Source organism: Cyanistes caeruleus, chromosome 9 (genome assembly GCF_971803275.1).
Source record: "Cyanistes caeruleus chromosome 9, bCyaCae1.hap1.1, whole genome shotgun sequence".
Lineage (NCBI taxonomy): Eukaryota > Metazoa > Chordata > Aves > Passeriformes > Paridae > Cyanistes > Cyanistes caeruleus.
This window is the reverse complement of record NC_141709.1, coordinates 29,230,898-29,250,560: the sequence shown is the minus strand read 5'-3', so window position 1 is coordinate 29,250,560 and position 19,663 is coordinate 29,230,898. Positions and strand designations below refer to the sequence as shown.

The 19,663-nt window shown below is 39.1% G+C and overlaps 1 protein-coding gene across 1 annotated transcript in view; it reads right to left on the bottom strand.

Moving 5' to 3' along the window:
- Positions 1-2,291: 2,291 nt before the first annotated feature.
- The window catches only part of SHISAL2A (shisa like 2A), an 18,542-nt gene continuing 1,170 nt past the window's right edge, over positions 2,292-19,663 (bottom strand). The window contains exons 2-4 of the mRNA XM_086842160.1: positions 13,165-13,304; positions 6,849-6,923; positions 2,292-2,795 (exon numbers count right to left, since the gene is read on the bottom strand). Coding sequence (XP_086698286.1) covers positions 6,892-6,923; positions 13,165-13,304 — 172 coding nt within the window. The 3' untranslated portion in view covers positions 2,292-2,795; positions 6,849-6,891. The remainder of the gene's footprint in view (positions 2,796-6,848; positions 6,924-13,164; positions 13,305-19,663) is intronic.

Genomic DNA, 19,663 nt, shown 5'->3' with positions numbered 1-19,663 from the left:
TATTATTTTCATTCAGTAAAACTGTGACTTTTCTTTGGTCTTTCTTCCTTAATTTAAAAATAACTAAAGATAAAGCCTTCAGAAATTATACTTAAGTGATTAATTATGAAAATCATTACATACTTGACTGATTGTGTGGCAGCATTGATGAGGTATTTTCTACTGAGACCCAAAGTCAGATTAAGTAACACAAGTGAACAGGCAGTTATTAATATTACAGTATCTAGAGAATGGTAGGGATGACAAAAGTAGATCACTTTGCCATGAGCTGCCACTTCTGGCAGTGTGACTCCAGAGGAAGAAGCAGCCAGGCCCAGAACTGCCAGTGGGAATCAGCCAGCCTGGTGCCACTGACATCCATCAGGGGCTGCTGCTCCTGCTGCTCTGCTGGTATCTGTGTGTGCACAGACACAAACACAATTTCTACATCCACAGTCTGAGAGGCCGATTTCACACAACTTTTATTTTGCCCCTATGATTAGAAAAACTCCTCAACTTAGAAAAACAATAAAGAATGTTCACAGCAACGCCTGTGAGTTTTAGTAGTTTCTGTACAGTTGATGGCATAACAGCCCTGAATTTGCTTTATGTGCTAATTTAATCAATTTAGGCTTAAAATGTTCCCAGGGCAAAAATTAGGGCTATGTCTAACAAGTACATTAAGGCTTATTATGGCTATTAAGCATAGGGAGTCACCCTTGTTGTGACTGCACATTACATTTGAAAGCTGTTCTGGGCAGTGTGCTGATTCTCTAATCAAACCTGCGTGGGAGGTACTTTTTGGTGACATTTAGAAACCTTCAATTACAAACCAGCTAGCTAAAAGGGCAAAGAAATGGGTTTTCCTAAACACAGTGACAGAAAACAAAAACAGACATTGGACATAGGCAAAGAACTGGACCTTCTTTTTGCATTCTGTTTTTTACGTTTAATTCTGTTACTTTGGTGTCTTAAGAGATTCAAAATTAATAAATAGCCCAGTATCTGAGGGGAAAATAACCTTGTTATTTGAGGAATCAAAGATTTTGAAATTGCCCAAGAGACGGAAATCAAAGATATTTTGATCTTGCAACATTCAAAATATCTGGTACATCTTGTTACTTTTAAGTATCTTTAGAATTAAAAAATTAAAGAAGTGCTGACTCAAATTTGTATGAAGTTAAAATAACTTAAATATATTTTTTTCTTTTCATCTTCCATAAATCTTTTATTGGTGGCTCAAAATGAAGCATATGCTTCCAGAACATTTATCTCATGGCTGGCATCCTCCAAGGAAACCAGATGGCAAAACTCATAAATTCTTTCCCTTCTGCTCTTTGACAGTCCCAATCAAGAAAATTATGAGGCCGGAAGATCAGGTTTATGTTCTGTTGTTATAAAAACATTTTCTTTATGCCTCCAGTGTGGTTTCAATTTTCTCCAAGTCCATAGTGGCAAACAGCAGTTTAATGAGTTATTATATACAGACATACAGCTATTGGAAGAACATACACCACATTCTCTACTTCAATAGGAGGCACTGGTCGATTATTTCACACAAGAGCAGATGAGATCAGAAGCACTTTGGGGTTTTGATGCACAGTACCAGACAGCTACAGAATTTAAATTTCAAGCACTATAACACAAAAAGATGTGACTCCCAGCAGTAGACAAGGATTTTGTCTTAACAAGTTGAAGTATAACCACAGAAAAAACTGACATGTTAGGTAAATGTTTTAGGCTTCATCTGCAAATGGAAGATAAAATCTGTCTACTGCCTTAATATCAACAGCATGGTTAAATAGTTTTGAAATTCTTTTGATCACTCACCTTAAAGAACCCTCACAAGATGAAAAGAAATCATTATGATTAATGTTCATGATTTCAAGACTGAAAGCTTGAAAGAATTGACAACTCAAATATGACAGTTAAGACTGTGTTGGCTGTTCCTGAGACTTCTGGGGAAATAAAATGTGCAATTAGAGCTCTTTGATTACCTGAAGGAAGTTCAACACTTGACAAATTAGTGCTCCAAACTGAAATACTACTGGAAAATTTTAGTTTGCTTCCTAAGAAATATTCCAACATGTTTTGATGAAGAATCTGCAAAACAATTTTGGATGTTTATTTCAATTAATTTCAGTGTATACCAATCCCAGTGAAAACAGCTGTTAAAATCTAAATTTCCCTAAAAAAGTAAATTCTTTATTAACTTCACCTTTTGTTAGAAAAATTTCCCATGAAAATAATTTCAAGATTCAAAAGAATCTTCTGAGGAAACAGAAGTGGAGAGAATGATAAACTAAGAAAAATACAACACAAATGCCAGATTTTATTGAGGTACTGCATTCACATTTGTTTGTGCATTGAACAGTCACATTTGGCAGAAGACAATCATTTTCAAGGCATGAAGACAGCACACTGAGATGGCACACGGGGAAAGCTTGAAATAAAGCTGGGTCAACATGGTGTGCCAAATTCTGCTCTGCTTGACAACTGTGTTATCTCACTGGGTTTGCACAGGATAGAGACAACAACTTGCATGAAAATGACTGACAGCAGTAGCTGATATGCAAATCAAAACACACAACTTCTCAGTATAGCAACCGTACACAAACATCCTGGCACAGCTTCAGATTGGCCTCTGGTTATCGATAGTGGTTGTAAGAGCCAGGAAACACCTCTGGAAGAGTGAATTGGGTTCTCGTGGCTTACAGTCACAGTCTATCCTTGTGGCTTAGGAAATCTCTTGAAGTCACTTGGCTCTGCCAACAGCTTGTTTCGGTGGGGCCTTTGTGAAGGATGCAGCTTTGTATCTGCAAAATACCAATAACAGTTACGAGTTAGACTGAACAGGGGAAGATTTTTTTCCCTAAAAAAAAATCCAGAAGAAACCACACAGATCAATCAATTTCACTGGCATTACTTCGTTCCAAGTATCTCATATATTCTCAGCCTCTATCATGTGAAGAACTGCACCCCTAAAGGGAATTACTACAGCTATGAAACACCAAGTGCCTCCTCTGGAGGTGTTTGTGGATGGGTAGCTTTGCTGCTGCTTCCCTACTGGGCAAGTGAGGACTTCCCCTTGCATGTGATAAAGGCCCCCACAGTGGTGCTGAAACTGAAAAAAAAAAAGGTTTTGTAGACAAAGGCAGTCATCCATACAACATTTCTATGCAGTGCCCCTTGGAGAATGTACCACTAGTATCTACATCAAACCATGCATTTAATTTCTTTTTAATGATAGACACGATAGACATATTCACAATGTGTGCCTTTAACCCTGAAAGACACCAGAATATATTCCAAATTACACTTGAGGAATTTCTATACAAATAAATTGCTCTACTGCTCATTAAAGCATATTGATTCTGAGGTAAAACACAACAGCTGTTGGTGCAGATGGGTTTAGAAGCAAATGCTTGTCTGGTTATGCAAAAAAATGGACATGAACTGAAGTCTGGCTGGACAATTTCAACTAACTCAGCTACTGACAGAAGTTCTGAAGCATGAAATCTTGGACTCAAGGCAGATGGCAACTAGCAGCAAGAGCATCCTAACCAGCAAAGAACATCACTTCAGTACTGGTTCACTGAATGATGCGCATCTGAGATACCACTGATACTTTTTGCAGATTCTAGATTATTTTCTATTGAAGACTCTGAGAATTGTTACACATTCCTGATGAACTTAAATGAAAACCTGAGACATACATGTAAACTGAGATTTGTACCATTCCCCAGCATTGCCATCTGGCTGACAGCAGCATGCCCTGGCAGCTGAGGAGGCAAACCCCACCCTGAGGTGAGCCAACCACCAATAAACAACCAGCCCTTCAGAGGAAATGATTATCCTGCTGTATTGAACCTTGGTGCAGCCTCACTGTGAATGCTGGTGTGGTTCTGGGCTCCACAATTTAAGAAGGATGTTAAGGTACTCAAAAGCATCCAGAAGAGACCGACAAATATGGAGAAAGGGCTGGAAAGACAGGTGGAAGGAGTGTCCCATGAGCAGTGCCTAAGGACTTTGGTCTTGCCTAGCTCAGGGACAAGGACACTCAGGGGTGACCTCAATGCTCTGTCCAGCTTCCTGAGGAGGGGAATGTGGAGAGAATGGTGGCTCTGGCACAGCTTTCCCAGAGAAGCTGTGGATGCCCCATGCCTGGAAGTGTCCAAGGCCAAGTGGGATGGAGCTCTGAGCAACCTGGTCTACTGGAAGGTGTCCCTGCCCAAGACAGCAGAATTGGAACTAGATGATCCTGAAGGTCCTTCCAACCCAAACTATGTTGTGATTCTCTGATCTCTTTTCCCTGGTATCCAGTGAATGGGGATGGTTCAAAGGTACACCAGGAGAGGTTTAGACTGGACATTAGGAAGCATTTCTTTCTCATTTAGTCAGCTTCTTTAGTTATACTTGAGGATTTGGTTTCTCCTGTTTAACTACAGTACTTTAATTTTCATTGCATTTCACTTTTTTTTTTTTTTTTTTTTATTTCAGAACATTTCTTGAGGGCACTGAGATAATTCTGAAAGGTAGTTTCAGCCCCAGAGTCTTGTAACCCTTCTCAGGGTGGTGTCATTCAAAAATTTTATTCATGTGCTCTTCAGTCCCTCAGCCAAGCTCTTACTACTTATCTGGGATAATGTACCAGACACTTCCCAAGACATCCTTCTTCCCTCCAAAAATGCGCTTGAGAATGAGTCACTGAAAATTTCTCTTTGACTGCATTTTCGTAATGATCTGTAATCACAGCCACTTGTTCCCACTTATCTGATAGGCAAAATTACCTTGACAAAGAGAGAAATTAGACTGATCTGTTTTCACAAAATGTGTGTCAGATTTTTCTTGTGCACAGCTCAACTATTTAATAATTTAATGTATTATCATTCTAAATTAGAAGCAATGCCTTCATCTGCCTAGTTCCCCTCCATTCCCTTTGTAAAGCTAAGAGCTGTGTTTGCCCTTTTGCTGGAAAAGAGCAGGCAAACAAGTTTGAATTGTATGCTGAACTACACCAGGCACAAGGTAAAGACGCTAATTAAAACTCAGTGAATTTGGCAGACAAAATATGCCTGCTAAAGGAAATCTAATTGGCACCTGTAGCTTTCTCCCAGCAGTAGAAATTTGTAGCCACTGATGGACTCTGGCTCAATACTGCACTGTGAAAATGCTCCCCATGACAGGTGTGGGTATGAAATCTGCAATAAGCACAGGTGAAAAGCAGGGGACAAAAACCACTGAGGACCTGGAATTTCTATCAACACTTAGCCATATTACGTGTTGAAGTTCAAAAAAGATCCTTTCCTCCTTTTCCATTCTGAATCAGGAAGCAAAATGGCTTACAGGCTGAGGACATAGTTTTCCTGGATTTAGCTCTAAATGAGGTCACAAGTATTTTAAGTCTTCACTACAACACCAGCCTCATTTTGGTAACAAAAAAAGTTGGATAATGCATCCACCAAAAATCTTCCAGATTTTTCAGTCTTTATATGATGCATGCATTCAATCCCTACCCAAGTCCTTTGCAGCTGCCTCTCATGTCTCTCCCTGTAAGCAACAGTGGGTTAGCAGGCACCCTATAAACATCAGCCTGTCTACCACAACAGAAAGGCAGGCAAACAGAAGCATGAGGAAACAGGAGGCTCATGGCCTTCAGAAAGCAATGCCACATTCACAGAGCTCAGCTCATCTGAGTACTTGGTGCCTGCCTCGGATATTTTTGGATTTTCTCACTACAGACGGCTTTCTGACTGCAGGATCCATTTTAGTCTTTCCATGGCATTTTTCTCCCACAAGCCATTTCATTTGCAACAGCAGAAAAAAAATGTGTGGAGGTGGTTAGGAGTTTTGAAATTAGTTTTGTTACACTTCAGTATTTTTACAAGAATGAGGAGCCAAAATCAACTTGTTATGCTGCTAAAGAGCTCTAAGAAAGATACATTTGCACTTGGGATGCACAGTGTGGCTTTTTTTAAGGGTACAAGAGAAAACACATGAAAAACAGGGAACTCTTGATTCATTTACTTTCCTGCTCGTCTGAAAACAACTGCTGAGCAAACAGGACCACTTATTTCTCTTGTGACAGACATTGCTGATCTGCAGCTATTCTCACATTCTGTGGCTGTTCAGCCATGAGCTTTCAACCCCCTGCAGAAAGTAAAATGCATGTTTCATGCCATCTGAAGTCCTTTGCATTATTCATAAAGTCCTCTTAGACTTCATAAGTCTGAAGTACAACTCATCTGTTGTACTGGGGTACATTTTAAACACTATTCTGCATGTTCCATGCCATAGGCTGTTTGACCTTTACACATGATTTCAGCATAAAAAACTTTCTTCCAAGATAACCCTCTCCAGTTCTGTGGCAGAATTTACCTGGCACTAATTCCTGCATCCCCAGGAAGCAATGGAAGACTAAACTTCCCACCAGAAACTTCACTGCTTTCACCCTTTGTTACATGCGGGAGTCTTTCTGAAAATTCATCACTAAAGAAATTTTTTTTAATAAGTTACAGTGCTCTGCCTCCTCAGTAAGCTCTGGTGCACCCAGGACAGCTCAGGAAAAGGACAATAACAACATAAGGGGAATATAATCTTGTCTGGCACATAACCATGATGGAGTATTCATGTGCCAGCAAATCTAGAAGGGATTTGTCTGGGGAAGGACTCTGTCCAAGTCTCTGCAGATACATCCCTGTGCAAGGACAGGATCAGAGCAGTGTATAAATAAATCAGAGACGGTTTGCTAGTGCTTTTCAAAAATTTCAAAACCCTCATAAAGAATAATTTTATAAAATCTATGCAAAACAGAGTAGAGAGTATACAAATACAACACAGTAAGATGAAAATAAATGTTCTCACAGTACCTCTTCATAACGTTGATAGAATCCATTCAGTGCCTCTGTGCCTTTAACATACTGAACTCCCTCTGGCCTCACTGTCTGTAAAACAAAGGCATTTTTAGAAGAATTAACAGCATTATTCTTCCATCAGTTGCAAGCAGTAATACACAGATATACCCACTGCACTAGAAAAACCACAGCTCCTGGAATCTTTTACAATTTTTATAGGATGAGACAGAGCAAATCTATTCCACTTTGCATTCCTGGGCCTCAGGGAGGCTGCAATTACTAACTTACTTGTGTTAAAAAGGAATAAACATCAAAGTGAAGAGCAGTTTAAGGTAGCAGCACTGTGGTATAAGCTGAGCTTGTAGCAGGAAATCAGAAAGCCTCCTGAAAGAAATCACATTAGAAATTTCCCATATTCGAGAAAACAGACCAGAAATCTCAAACTTTCATCCTTCTCCAAACATAATCAGTCACTGTTGCTTTCAGTGCACCTTCACCCAGTGACCCCAAAGCTCTGAGTTTGTGTGTGGAGGCTCACAATATTTCTTTGCAAGTCTTACCCATGTTTTATTGAAAGATTAAAGTGATGACAGGAGCACATAAAACTATTTTTAGTTAAGGATTTTACCAATTTCTTACAAAATCTTTAGTTCTGGCATCTCCCATTTTTTGAGGGTTTGGTTTCGAAGCTTAGTAGCATTAGAATATTGTTGTTCAGAGCACAACTTCATAGGTTAATGTAAGCAATAGGTTAAAATTCTACCAGCACACAATATACAGACACCTTCTTGGAGCAGAAGGGCAGGAATCTTTTGATTCAGTGAAGATAAATCGAGTTTACCCAGCTGATCAGAGTAACTAAAGCAAAGGCAGCCTGCAGTGGATCACTGCAGGAAGGGAGGAGACACTCTGCCAGTTTCCACTGATCCCTGCTGACAGCTGAGAAAATAAAGCTCTAGAATAAGATTTTCCTAAATGCACTTTCGACTTTATTTATATTCTTTCTTACCTGATATTTGTTCTTTCATTCCCTTCCCACTTCCCTCCTTCTGTTTCCAATCCTTATTTTCTGCTACTATGCTTCCCATGATGGTCACCATATCCATGAATAATAACTCATATTTGGAGTCTCTCCTCTCTCTTTTCTGCCCTAAATCCCAACCCTGTACATGATTCCCCTTCAGCTAGGCTCCCTCTCCATCTCTCTTCCCAAGCACCAGGCTTCTGCTCCCCAGCCCACCCACAGCTGCTGCTCCACTTCCTTGCTCCTCCATCCCCTCCAGCACTGCTGCCTCCCTGCCCTGCTCCTCTCAACTCCATCAGTCCCATCCCTCTTCCAAAAACTCCCAGGAGCATTCAGCTCCTTGCAGTTTTCTCCTTTATCTGCCAGTTCCAAAGCCTCTCCCTGCTTTATCCTGTCATCTAATTCTCCTTATGGAGCTCATCAATCTTCCTCCCCAGTCTCCCTGTATTTCCCATTACCCTTTAGTTCAACATTGTCTTTGACATCATTTTTCACTTTCCCAAGTGTGGGGCCAACACAAAGAGACAGAAAAGATAAACTTAACTGGGCAGGGTACTTTTCTCCATGCCAATGTGTGGGAAAGGATTGAAAAACATGTTCCCTATATCCAAAATAGGACAAAAAGTTGACAATGCTAATATTTTAATTCAATAAGAAATTGAAGCAAAGAAGATTGAGAAAGACAAATTATTTGTTATTGAAAAGCTTTGAAAGTTGCATTTTATTTTACTTTATTTGAATTGAAAAAAAATGCAGTTTGGTTTCAAAAATAGGATTTGATAGTTTAGCATTTAAAAACATCGGTACAATAGTATTTAAGCTAAGATCTTGGTTGAAAACAACAGAGTTATTTCAACTGGGGAAAAAACAAACCCAAAAAGAAGAAAAAAGAATTCTTATCAGTTACAGAGAAAGGCACTTTATTTTTTAAGGCTCCAGCAGCTATGGGTATATTTGTAGCAAAAAACCTGACTCCTAATGAGCTGCAAAAATCTCACTGCTACAAGAAAGTCTGGGAAATTTAAAAGCTAAGGAGTCCAATAAAGACATTTCAAAATTTAATATTTCTAGTGATGTACCCTTCCACTAAATTTGAATTCCCAGCTTTAATTTTCTTAATTTCCTTTAAAAAAAAATATTTTTTTTAAACAGTTGAGCCCATTTGGCTGATTTTTCCCCATACAGAAATCTGAGGTAGATGACTGGCAAAGATAAAAGTAGCCTAACTGGGGAAAATGTAAAGCCAGCTACAAGAACACCACACAGTTGAAATTACTTCTAAACTTAGAAGACAAAATTATGAATATACACTCCAAAAGCCAAGCAGTGTATCTGAATTCAGACAGCAGCTATCTGCTTTCACAACCAATAGTCAGATAATTGTACTGAGCTAAGAAGGACAATGTGTGAGAGTTTTGTGCTTTTTCATCAAAATACCTGAATATTTCATATATTTGAATCACTCCCCATGAGGAATCTCTAATTAAGGAGAGAAATAGGGACAGGAAAGTCATCTGGCTATTTTTCAAGCTGTGTTTTTCCTTATTATGAAATGAAACCATGAACTTTTGCATATTATGATGTCACTGCTTTGCAAGAACAAGGAATTAATAACTTCTATTAAAGCACATTTTCCCCAGCACTTATGATTAATTTACAAGACTACAATTTTTTCACACTCCAACCTGAAGGTCCCTGCTGTCTGACTCTGAATGCATTACAGAGGTCTTCCTGTGCTAAGTTTTAAGGGAAAAGTATTAGTTACCATCTTAAAATGTAATTTGCTATTCATGCTTTGCAGTGGTATGGAACACTTCATCTCCAGACCTGGCAGAAATACTGGAATACAGAAATACACAAAACATGTTTAAAAACTGTCTGGGTCACCAGGGTGGAGAGGCTCTCTCCATCTTCTATATCTCTGATTTTAAAGCCCGTTCTCAGGGACCAGCAGAGATGATCACCTCTCTTCCATCAACTGCCTGGTCAAGGCAAGTGTACATGCACCTTTCCCAGAGTCAAGATGTGTGGATTTCTCTCTGGATTTCCCCTTTTCTGCCTGCTTACCACTCCTATCCTGACAATTAGACAATATTTACTCAGTCCTCCTTATTTCTTGCACTGTGGGGATGTTCCAGCATTATTCACTCAGCCTTAACAAAACACTTAAAATCCTGTGACTTCCTAGCTCCCCATATTTTGAAGGGGATAAACCTTTTGCACAAAGAGAAGTTTTTTTTTGCTAGAAGAATAAAGCACATGACCAAATTCCCTTGAATGAATAAATCATGTTTGCATATTTAGGACATGGATTTCTTTAATGCCTTTTTTTTACCACTGTTACATGTCTCCAGCCTTCAAATGGGAGAAACAAAAACATCTACAATAAGATAAATGAAAAATACTTTCTCTTGGAAAGAGTTTAACAAGCAAATGAAATGCAGGATCTCCATTTGTATGTGTTTGCCTGCACATATTGTCTTGCATATTATGGATCAACTCTGCACTCTACAAATAGAAATGTCTAACTCTGGTAACATTTAAGTACTTCTTCCTTGTCTACACCAGTGGCTGAGCTCATTTTTCCTGAAATTCAATGCTCAGATTAAAATGTAAATTTTCCTGAAATTCAATGCTCAAATTAAAATGTAAAATTAAATGTAGGGGCTAAAACACCCCTAGCTAACTCAAGAAACCAATCTGTAATACTCAGTGCTGATGCTATGGAATATCTGTGCTGATGCTGTGAAAGACCATTTGTTTAAGGCTAAACAGAGGCAAATTCCAGTTGATATGCCTTTTGTAGAATCAGAAACTTTATAATAAAGGGCTTCATATTCAGTTTATTGTTAGATTTATCATTGATCTTGAAATTATTTCTGTAAAAATTCAACCACCCCACTTCTGTATTTAGGAGATCTTGGATAAGCCCACAGAACAATGACCAGCTTCTGCCATTATGTGAGGTAGGAAAGGCATAAAATAACCAACTGTATGTTTAACGAGATACAAAACTCCAACTGAGCTGATGTATTATGGGTGAAATTGAATACAAAAAAAAATACTACTTTCAAAAATGAGTGCTCTCTGAGTGCTCCAGAGATGCAGATGCTGCACAACAACTAAAGTGTGACACAGCCTTCATCTTAAGGCAAAATTATGATAGTTCAGAAAAAGCTGTGTTGAACTAATTTCATATTTAAAATTCACAGTCCTCAGGCCTGCAGTTCTCTGAAGCATCTAAAAACCGTTTTAATTTTTAAATTTGTTTTTATTGCTTATATATGGTTATCCTGCACTCCCAGAAGAACTAAAAGATGAGGAGAGAGGCTGTTTTTATTTTCCCCAGGGCTGCAAGCAGCTAACCAGCCATCTCATCAGACACTCAGCCCTTGCATTATTTCCATGCAAAAGAAACCCAAATATGACAAAGCCAAGTACTCAAGCTTGTCAGCAAAGTCCTAAAACATTTCCAAAGATCTTTCAACCTTGGCAAAGCAAATGGCTTTCAATTTCCAGCAACCCACCTCACCAACAGCCAAAGCTATGAGAATTTGGATGTGAAATAATTGTCATTCAAAGCAGCCAAAGAAGCAGAATAAAAGCAAAAACACACTCAAAACCATGTTTAAATACAAAGGAATTTGTCAAAGCAAAGCTCCAAACCACAAAGGAGATAACTGGGAAAAAGCAAAGGTCCCTCAGCTTCCCGGCTTCATAAGGTTTGGAATTGTAACTTGGAATGCCTGCACGGATGCTGGGTTATTAGTGGGATGCTATTCTCCTCCTGATAGGAAGAGAGGAACAACCCTTGCTACCCAAGCAGGATGTGGGTTTGCAACATGGTTCAAGTCCGTACAGAAAGATGGAATTGCTTGGCAGCAGTACTGCAGTAGCACCTGCCTCCTTCCCAGCTCCCCACGTGCCAAACATGTCTGGCACAAAAAAGAAAGGTATGAGAAATATAGCACTGCTGTCCTGGCAATGGATTAAGAGCTGGTGCCATAGCAGGAAAACCTGAGGGAAGAAGTTAAACAGCAACACGTTCAAAAATATAACGTCAGTTTATAATTAAAACACAACCATCTTGTAGAAGAGCACGAGAGCATTCTGTTCATCCCACCCAAGAGTTTATTTAGGCAGTACTAGCTAGCAGGTCTTAATTCCACTCTCTCCCCAGGACAAGTGTGAAGTTTTCAATTTGCAGATTAGTAGCAGTTTGCTGAATGTGTGACTTCAGAAGCTTGCTCACCTCATACAAAAGGGAGGGTTTTCAGTTCTGACAGCTCTGTGAACCACTTTTAAACCAAAGCCTGCATCTTTGGAGGACAAATTTAGACATAGGAAGCTTAATATTAAATGGACTGTGTCCACATAAGGAGGAGGAGGCTCACTACTCTATAATAGGCTATAATTACAGTAACTCATTGGTCATTTACTGCCATGCAGGTATAGAAGCATTTTAAAATAACAAGTAAAGAGAAAATTTGAGCTGAGGGGACTTTTTTTCCAAGAATTATTCCCCTTTTTCAACTTGTTGGACTTCCAATGCCTAACTAAGTACAACATTCCTTTTATTTTCTACAACTCTACTGGTTGAACTGCTGAAGAAGTTAATTTAAATATTTAGGAATTCCAAGACAAAGGGGGAAACTTATCGCACCCCATCTTGCCAAGGAGACTTGCAGTCAGATTTCACAAATGTAGTGAACTGGAGCAGCAGCAGCAGCAGCAGCAGCAGCAGCAATTTTTCCATGTGAGTGGGTTAGTGCTGACTACATGCACTGTTCCTGCAGGCATCTGCCAACACAGTCTGGGTACAAAGGCAGGGACTACTGCTACTGAAACAAAGAGTTTAGACTTCAAAGTCTGGATCCTATGTTGGGAAGAAAGGAAAAAAAAGAATGACCTCTCTCTCTCTGACACAAGAAAATACACTTAAAATCTCTTCTGAGATTTTTATTCTTAGAATGAATCACTACTATATGTTTATGTACTCTTGACAGGAAATCCAGAGCAACTAAGTCAGTAAGTCTCTTCCTGTAAAGAGGCTAATCTATCCTCACTCAGTATTGCAAATGTTTACATTCTTCCTACTACTAAATAAATATAGTGAGCTCGTGTTAAATGTTTTGAGTTTGGCACAGATTTCACAAAGCAGGCAAAACAGCAGGACCGCTTGATTATATCTTGACATTCCCATCAGAAAGAAAACACACACTGTTAGATTCCTCCACATCCATTTAAAGACAGAGTAAGGCTTTTCCTCTGCAGGTGATAATGCACATCAATAACAACTGGTCTTACCTGCCGTCTGTAAGCTCAGACCAGTATCCAGTTTGCTGCGTGGCTTGGTGCTGATAAACAAATAACAGAGAACACACACAGTGATGATAAAAGCAAAGAGGACCACTGCTGCTATTGACAGGCCCACGAGTGCTCCAACACTAAGAGAGAAAAACAAAAAAATTAAGTGTACAGACAGCCTGGGGTACCCATTAAAACAATGTTCAAGATGATGTCTGGAGTTTACTTGTACTCAGGCACGGGAGTAACTGTATTCTACTGTAAAGAAGAGTTGAGAGCTCAATACTTCAATTGCATAAATTGCAGTTATTTCACTGCCCTCAGAAGGGTCAATGTCATTACACAGCAGTTGAACTACTGGCCCTCAGTGACATTTCATGCATATTACTCCTGAGTCTGACTTAAAGTGTATTTATGAAAATCAGAAATAACTTTATGCAGTAACTGATATTGGTGAGATCAAAAAGTTCTTCAGTGCACACACAGAAAAGGATTCTAGGGCTCTAGACAGCCCAAACAACATGACTGTTAAAGCAGTATTTTCAGTCAGAAATGCCATTTCTATAATATAAGAAAACATGCAATCCATGCTATTCAATTCTGTTTGCAGCTCTGCAGAGCAGGGTGGAGCACTGTGATCACTGTTGTGCCTTTACATTAATGAAATAAATCTCCATTCAAAACTGGAGAAAATCTCCCATGATCTTTGTCACAGTAAAAGGAAAACTAAAGCTGAATTAGTTTACTCAAAATATCAAAACCATCAAAGAAGCAGGAATGAATTACTCTGGAGCCTGAACATACAGTAGTATACGTAGATTTTATCAAGGTGCTATCCTGCAGGATAAAAACTACTTTATACATCTCCCATATGCATACAGTGAGACCATATATGTATATACAGAAATCTCTCCTGATTTCCAGCCCTTATTTTCAAGTCCTTTCCTAATATAAAATTCTCATGATGAAATAAAAGGACCCAATATAATACAGTCTAGCTATCATTTCCTACACTCTCCTGGGCCATTTGATGCCTTCTGTGTTCCAGTCCTCTATTCTACAGTACATGACAAAGATCCTGACTTCAGGTGAAATTAAACAGCAGCTTTTTGGTTACAGATGAGGAGTCTGAGGACTGAGAATCCTTATATTAGTACTCTGGTATATTTACAGTTTTGACAGATGTCAAAAGGACAGAAGAGAGATGAATGTCTTGAATTCTACAAGCTCCATCCTCTAGTCATAAAAATGCCTTTATATATCACTGCTATCAGGGAGAAGTCAACTCTACTGTGGCCTTGCAGGAAGATGAGAAGAATTGTGCCTTGGGATGTTTTTATGAATTTTACATTCAGGATACTGCAAAGCTTCTCTACAAGCTCCCACAGCACTAGCACACAGATATGTCCACAGGAGAAACTCTTAAAATCAGCAGGATGAGAAGAGCAGATATTGCTATGACTTTCACATGCGGTTTTCATTAATTACTGGTCAGATTCAGTAATGAAGTTTGGGCAACATCTAGCTCCGTGCACAGCTAAAATAATTTGTTATCAGCAAAATGGTTCTGGAAAGAATAGCTTTACCCTTCTGAAGATTTTTCATAGTATTTATCATCTGCATTAAATAGGATATCCTTATTTATTTGTGCATATATGCACAAATTAAGCAAAATTTTCCTTATTATTTTTGTCTCAAACAAAACTTGCAGGCAAGCAATATTCTGCTTACTATGGAAATCTGAATATGACCTACACTCAGAGATCTCACCTGGGTTCTGGCCTTATTTTTGCATTTTTACTTGGAACACCTTGACCCAAATAGACAAAACAGGAGAAATACACATTACAAAAGACTGAATAGCCATAGAACCATGTGATACAAACAAGGCTCTTCAGAAATAGTTATTTGTCCTTTTTTGACAGTACAAGCCTTATTGTAAGATTCCACTTAAATTCCAGTCTGCAGTGCAGGACTAAGGAGGTTGCTCATTATTATCCAAACATTAAGCAGAGCCAGCTGCCCTAAAGCCAAACAGATCAAGTACATATTAATGATTATACATTTTCCTATTCAGACATCTTCTACTTCTTGGTTGTAGCTCTCCTCTATGCAGTTGTAGAAGATGACATGAACAATACAGTTGTGTATTACATAGCACAATGCATCTTCAGTATCACTACACAGCTTCTGTAAGATATTTTGGGAGTTACAAAAGGCAAAGCCAAGAAAAACATGAGGAACTCTCCAGGTCAAAGACTCATCATAGGTTATATGCTACAAGAAATGTTTCTTATGCTCCAGCAGCAACATGAGAAGATCTCATCCGTATCACAAAAACAAATAGAAACTCTGATTCTACTTCCTGAATGAATCAGGAATCAGGACAATTTGTACTTACTCTTTTTAAACACACAATGTTTCGATACCAGATTGTTCTCAAACTGCTGAAGCCGTCAACCCACAGAAAAGGTATAATTAAGTTCTATAAGATTAATTTTGGTTAAGGTTTGGGGATGGAGGGCTGTTTCTTAATTTATCTAATTCAGAGAAATTTAATATGTCTTCCACAGCTCTGAATACTGATGTTTCTTAACCAGAACACAATCTTTTTCTTCTTTTTTTTACTAGCTAAAGCTGGTATCAGAAACAAAATACCAAATAACTATGGTCACTGACCACTTTAACAATTACACTCTGAAAATAAAGTCAACCTTACACCATGTCCTCTAGATTCTACAATTTCCATGGTGCTGCATATCTGCTTTAAAAAGCCCTTGCTAAAAGCATTTTGCCACCTTCCATTCTTTACATTAAACACTGTCTGAAGGCCATCCAGCTGTCACATGGTAACAGTCTACAGGTCTCAGGGTGTGTCTTTGAGATCAGTCTTCTGACAGCAGAGACACTAAACAAGCAAACTAAAAAGTCCCTCTTGCCAACAGCTGTGGCCTCATTAGTGACCAAAACCTCCTGCATTAACAACCCACTCAACCCCCTGACATGGGCAATGTTAAGTTTGGTAGGAGATCCAAACAGAACTCTCCCAAGTAATTTTCCACATAAAGATAGAGCCATACCACACATTTCCCTGCTGTTACACTGAGTGCCACATCCAGGCCTGCAGCACAGACAAAGGCTTCACTCAGCAGAGAGGCTCTGCTCTGCCAGCAGCCTCCCCAGGGCTCCCTAGGCTGTGTCCAGAGAGCTGCTGAGTGGGTCCATCGACTTGACTGTTAGTGGATGATCAGCATCATACACCTACAGTTCTTTTTAGTTCATAAAATAAGGCCATCCACACTCTCAAAAGCCAGGGAAAATTTAAATATTGGCTAAGCAGAGGCAGCATTGCCCACTGATAGACTAAAAGGAAGCTCATGAGTCACCCGGATCCGAGTAAATCAAATGTTCCCAATGCCATTGTTGCAGTGACGTGTTGTTCATAGTATTTGCAAAGCACACAGATAAATATTCTCAAGAGACTGGAAGAATGGGCATAGGGAAACAAAAGACTTGCTATTTTGGAAAGCCAAAACAGATGCCTGGAGGTCGTTACAGCCAAGCAAAGCTTGGCCTCAGTATTAGGCCACCATGGCTCCATGGGTATTAATTAAGAAGGCATTTTGAGTAAAATCTATACATGGCTTCACAGAATTTTAATCAAATATGTATTATTGCATGCAACTTAAAAGACACTGCTTTGGAATGGATATTAGAAATCTATTTGATACTGAAAGAGGCCATTATAAAAAAAAACTTCACAGAAGGGTGACAAAAATAAACAAAAATTTTTAGAACAAAGAGAAACAAAAAGGCTTATTGAACATAACTGCTGAAGTTCAGTACAAATACCACATGTTCAGCATTTCTCCCCTTCCACTCAGCTTGGGAGGTAAAGCAGATGTGATAACTGCATGTGAATGCACAGAACACTGCTCTGGAGGCTGAGCTGCTCAGTGTTTGGCTCACTGGTGTTTTACAGCTTCTGTGTTTTGTGGATTCAAAAGCTGAATAACCTTCTGATGAATTCTACCTTTTCTTAATGTTGCCTTCCCTGCTCCATGGGCTCCTCCACAGCAGGAAAAACACAAGTGAAATGTGCAACAGTTTACTGAAATTCTACCTGGTGTGCCATCAAATGGAAGTAATCCCTGAGATATCACCAACCACTTGTGGTGCAGTCAGTCACTGCTTTCAAATATCTGGGGGGAGTCAAACAAATGAAGATTTAGAAAAAGAACCCCAAAGTTCTGGAGTATAGCAAAACCTAAAACAGTTCCCCCATCAGAGCCTCTGAGTCCTTTCCCTTCCATTTCCAGACTTACCTTGGCTGGTTTGCCTACCTCTTGTTTACCCTTAAATCTTAAGGGTCTCGAGTCTTAAAAGTATGTCCTCAAAGGCTGAAAGAAGCATTTTAAGGATTATTTCATCATCTGGCTGTTACCAACCAGTATCAGCAACAGTCTAGTGATCACCAAAACATTCTAAGAGTCCAGAAAATGTTATTTTTATGTTTTCCTTAAACTCCTAATTGAACTGTCACATGAAAACGTACACAGTTTTCAAAATTATGTAATATTCTAATGTTTCCAGTGTGTTAATAACTAAAAATTATTTAATTTGTTACTGAAAACACTTATAGGAAATGGTTCAATTCTAACCACTCAGTAACTTTGCTTAGAGAAGTCAGTTGTATTTATTCATCTATTTTCTACAATGAATATAGTCCTTTATGGCAGAAGTTAAGCACAACCAAAACTCCATAAATGGCAATTTCCATGAGTCCTTTTAGCAGCTTAGGGCTATGTAGAAAGAAGAAAAAAAATTCCTTAATTTTCAAAGTTTGGGCCCAAATTTCTGACTTAGGTGAATGCTATGCAGTCACTTCTCAGACCCTACAACATCTTTTTAAAGGAAGAGCTTCCAGAGAGGCATTTCATTAAAGCCTCTCCTGGGATTCAGTTCTTGGAGGTAGTTTTTGAAAAGATCAAGTTTTAAGTCTACACTACAACATCCAGATGAGATGTTGTGATACAATATTACCTTATTCCTTCGGTTCTTCTGCCATTTTAAGAAGGTTTACTGTGATTGAAACAGTCAAAGGCTATGCAAAAATATAACATTTTAACATAAAAATCTACTCAAAAGTATGAGTATTTGCTAGCAGAAGTGTAAAAAAGGACACTTAGAGATGTCTTCTCACATCAGAGAAGCCAAGTAATTTTGTGTCAGTCACAGTGGTGGAGGGCTGGGAGATCCCCACAATCAATCCACTCTTTGCACCAGAAAAAGTAGATTTTAAGTAATAATAATTTAAGTATTAGAGTACATAAATTAAAATAGTAAGTCCACAGTACTGGATAGCATTAACTCACAAGCCCTGAGGGGAATTCACGTGTGGACCCACAGAGCTGCTGGCCAAGGTGCTGAGGGTGTCTGGTTGCACAGTGCTGAATCTGAGCCTGGCTATGACACCCAAGTTCACCCTCCCCAAATATGAGGGACAGGTCCTTTGATGGTAAAACCTCTACCCCCAACCATCTTGTTACCATGCTCTACCCACAGGGAGCTGCTGGCACTTGCAGCTTCCTGACATAAAATCTTTAATGAAAGGATCAGCATTAGGATGAGGAGAGAACACTGCCTTGCTAACCTGCTGGAGTTTATGAAGGCATAATAGTTTATATTATTTTATAATAGGCATATATATAGTTTATAATAGGCAGATGGATAGAGGAACCCAGCAGAAAGAGTAAGATGTCTCAAGAAGCCTTTGGACAAAGCCCTGCCCTGGAAGTGGGGTCAAGAAGACTGAACTTATACAGGATTAGGGAAAGATTTTGCTACAAATTTAAGGCTGCTTAAAAGCATAAGGAGAAAAGTGCAAGGCTTAAGTGGTCTCTTTTCAGTGTAAAGAAAGGTCACCAAGACTGATTTTTATTCATATCTTCATTTGTGACCTGGTGAAGAAGGAAATCTGAGTTTCTGATGACCTTAAGCCCATACAAGCAATCTAATGCTGAGGGCAAGGAACACTACAAGGCTTGCAGAAAACTGAGTGAACAGACAAAAGTGATGTACATAAGTTTCAGTGTACATAATGTAATGTATAAAGAACAAAACCAAGCCTACATAGCAATAAACTTAGAACAGGCAGCTCTGAAAGTTTAAGAGTCTTCAGTGACAGCTCACTGAAATTATGGAGTCTATGTAAACTGGGAAAGGCATCAACAACACACTGGCCACCAACAGAATGGATTTTGAGAGCGAGACTGGAGGCAACATTTGGCCACTCTGTAGAACCTTGCCACACCCACTCTTTGGGCATGCAGCTCCAGATTATGCACCTCCAAGACGAGCCCTGTGGAGTGAAAAACAGTATGGATGAGATGCAACCAAAACGATCAGCGTGACATAGCATCCACCTCAGTGATAATCCAAAAGCTGTTCAGTTTGGAAAGGTGAAAGCTGAAAATAGATGCACCAAATGCTCAAAACG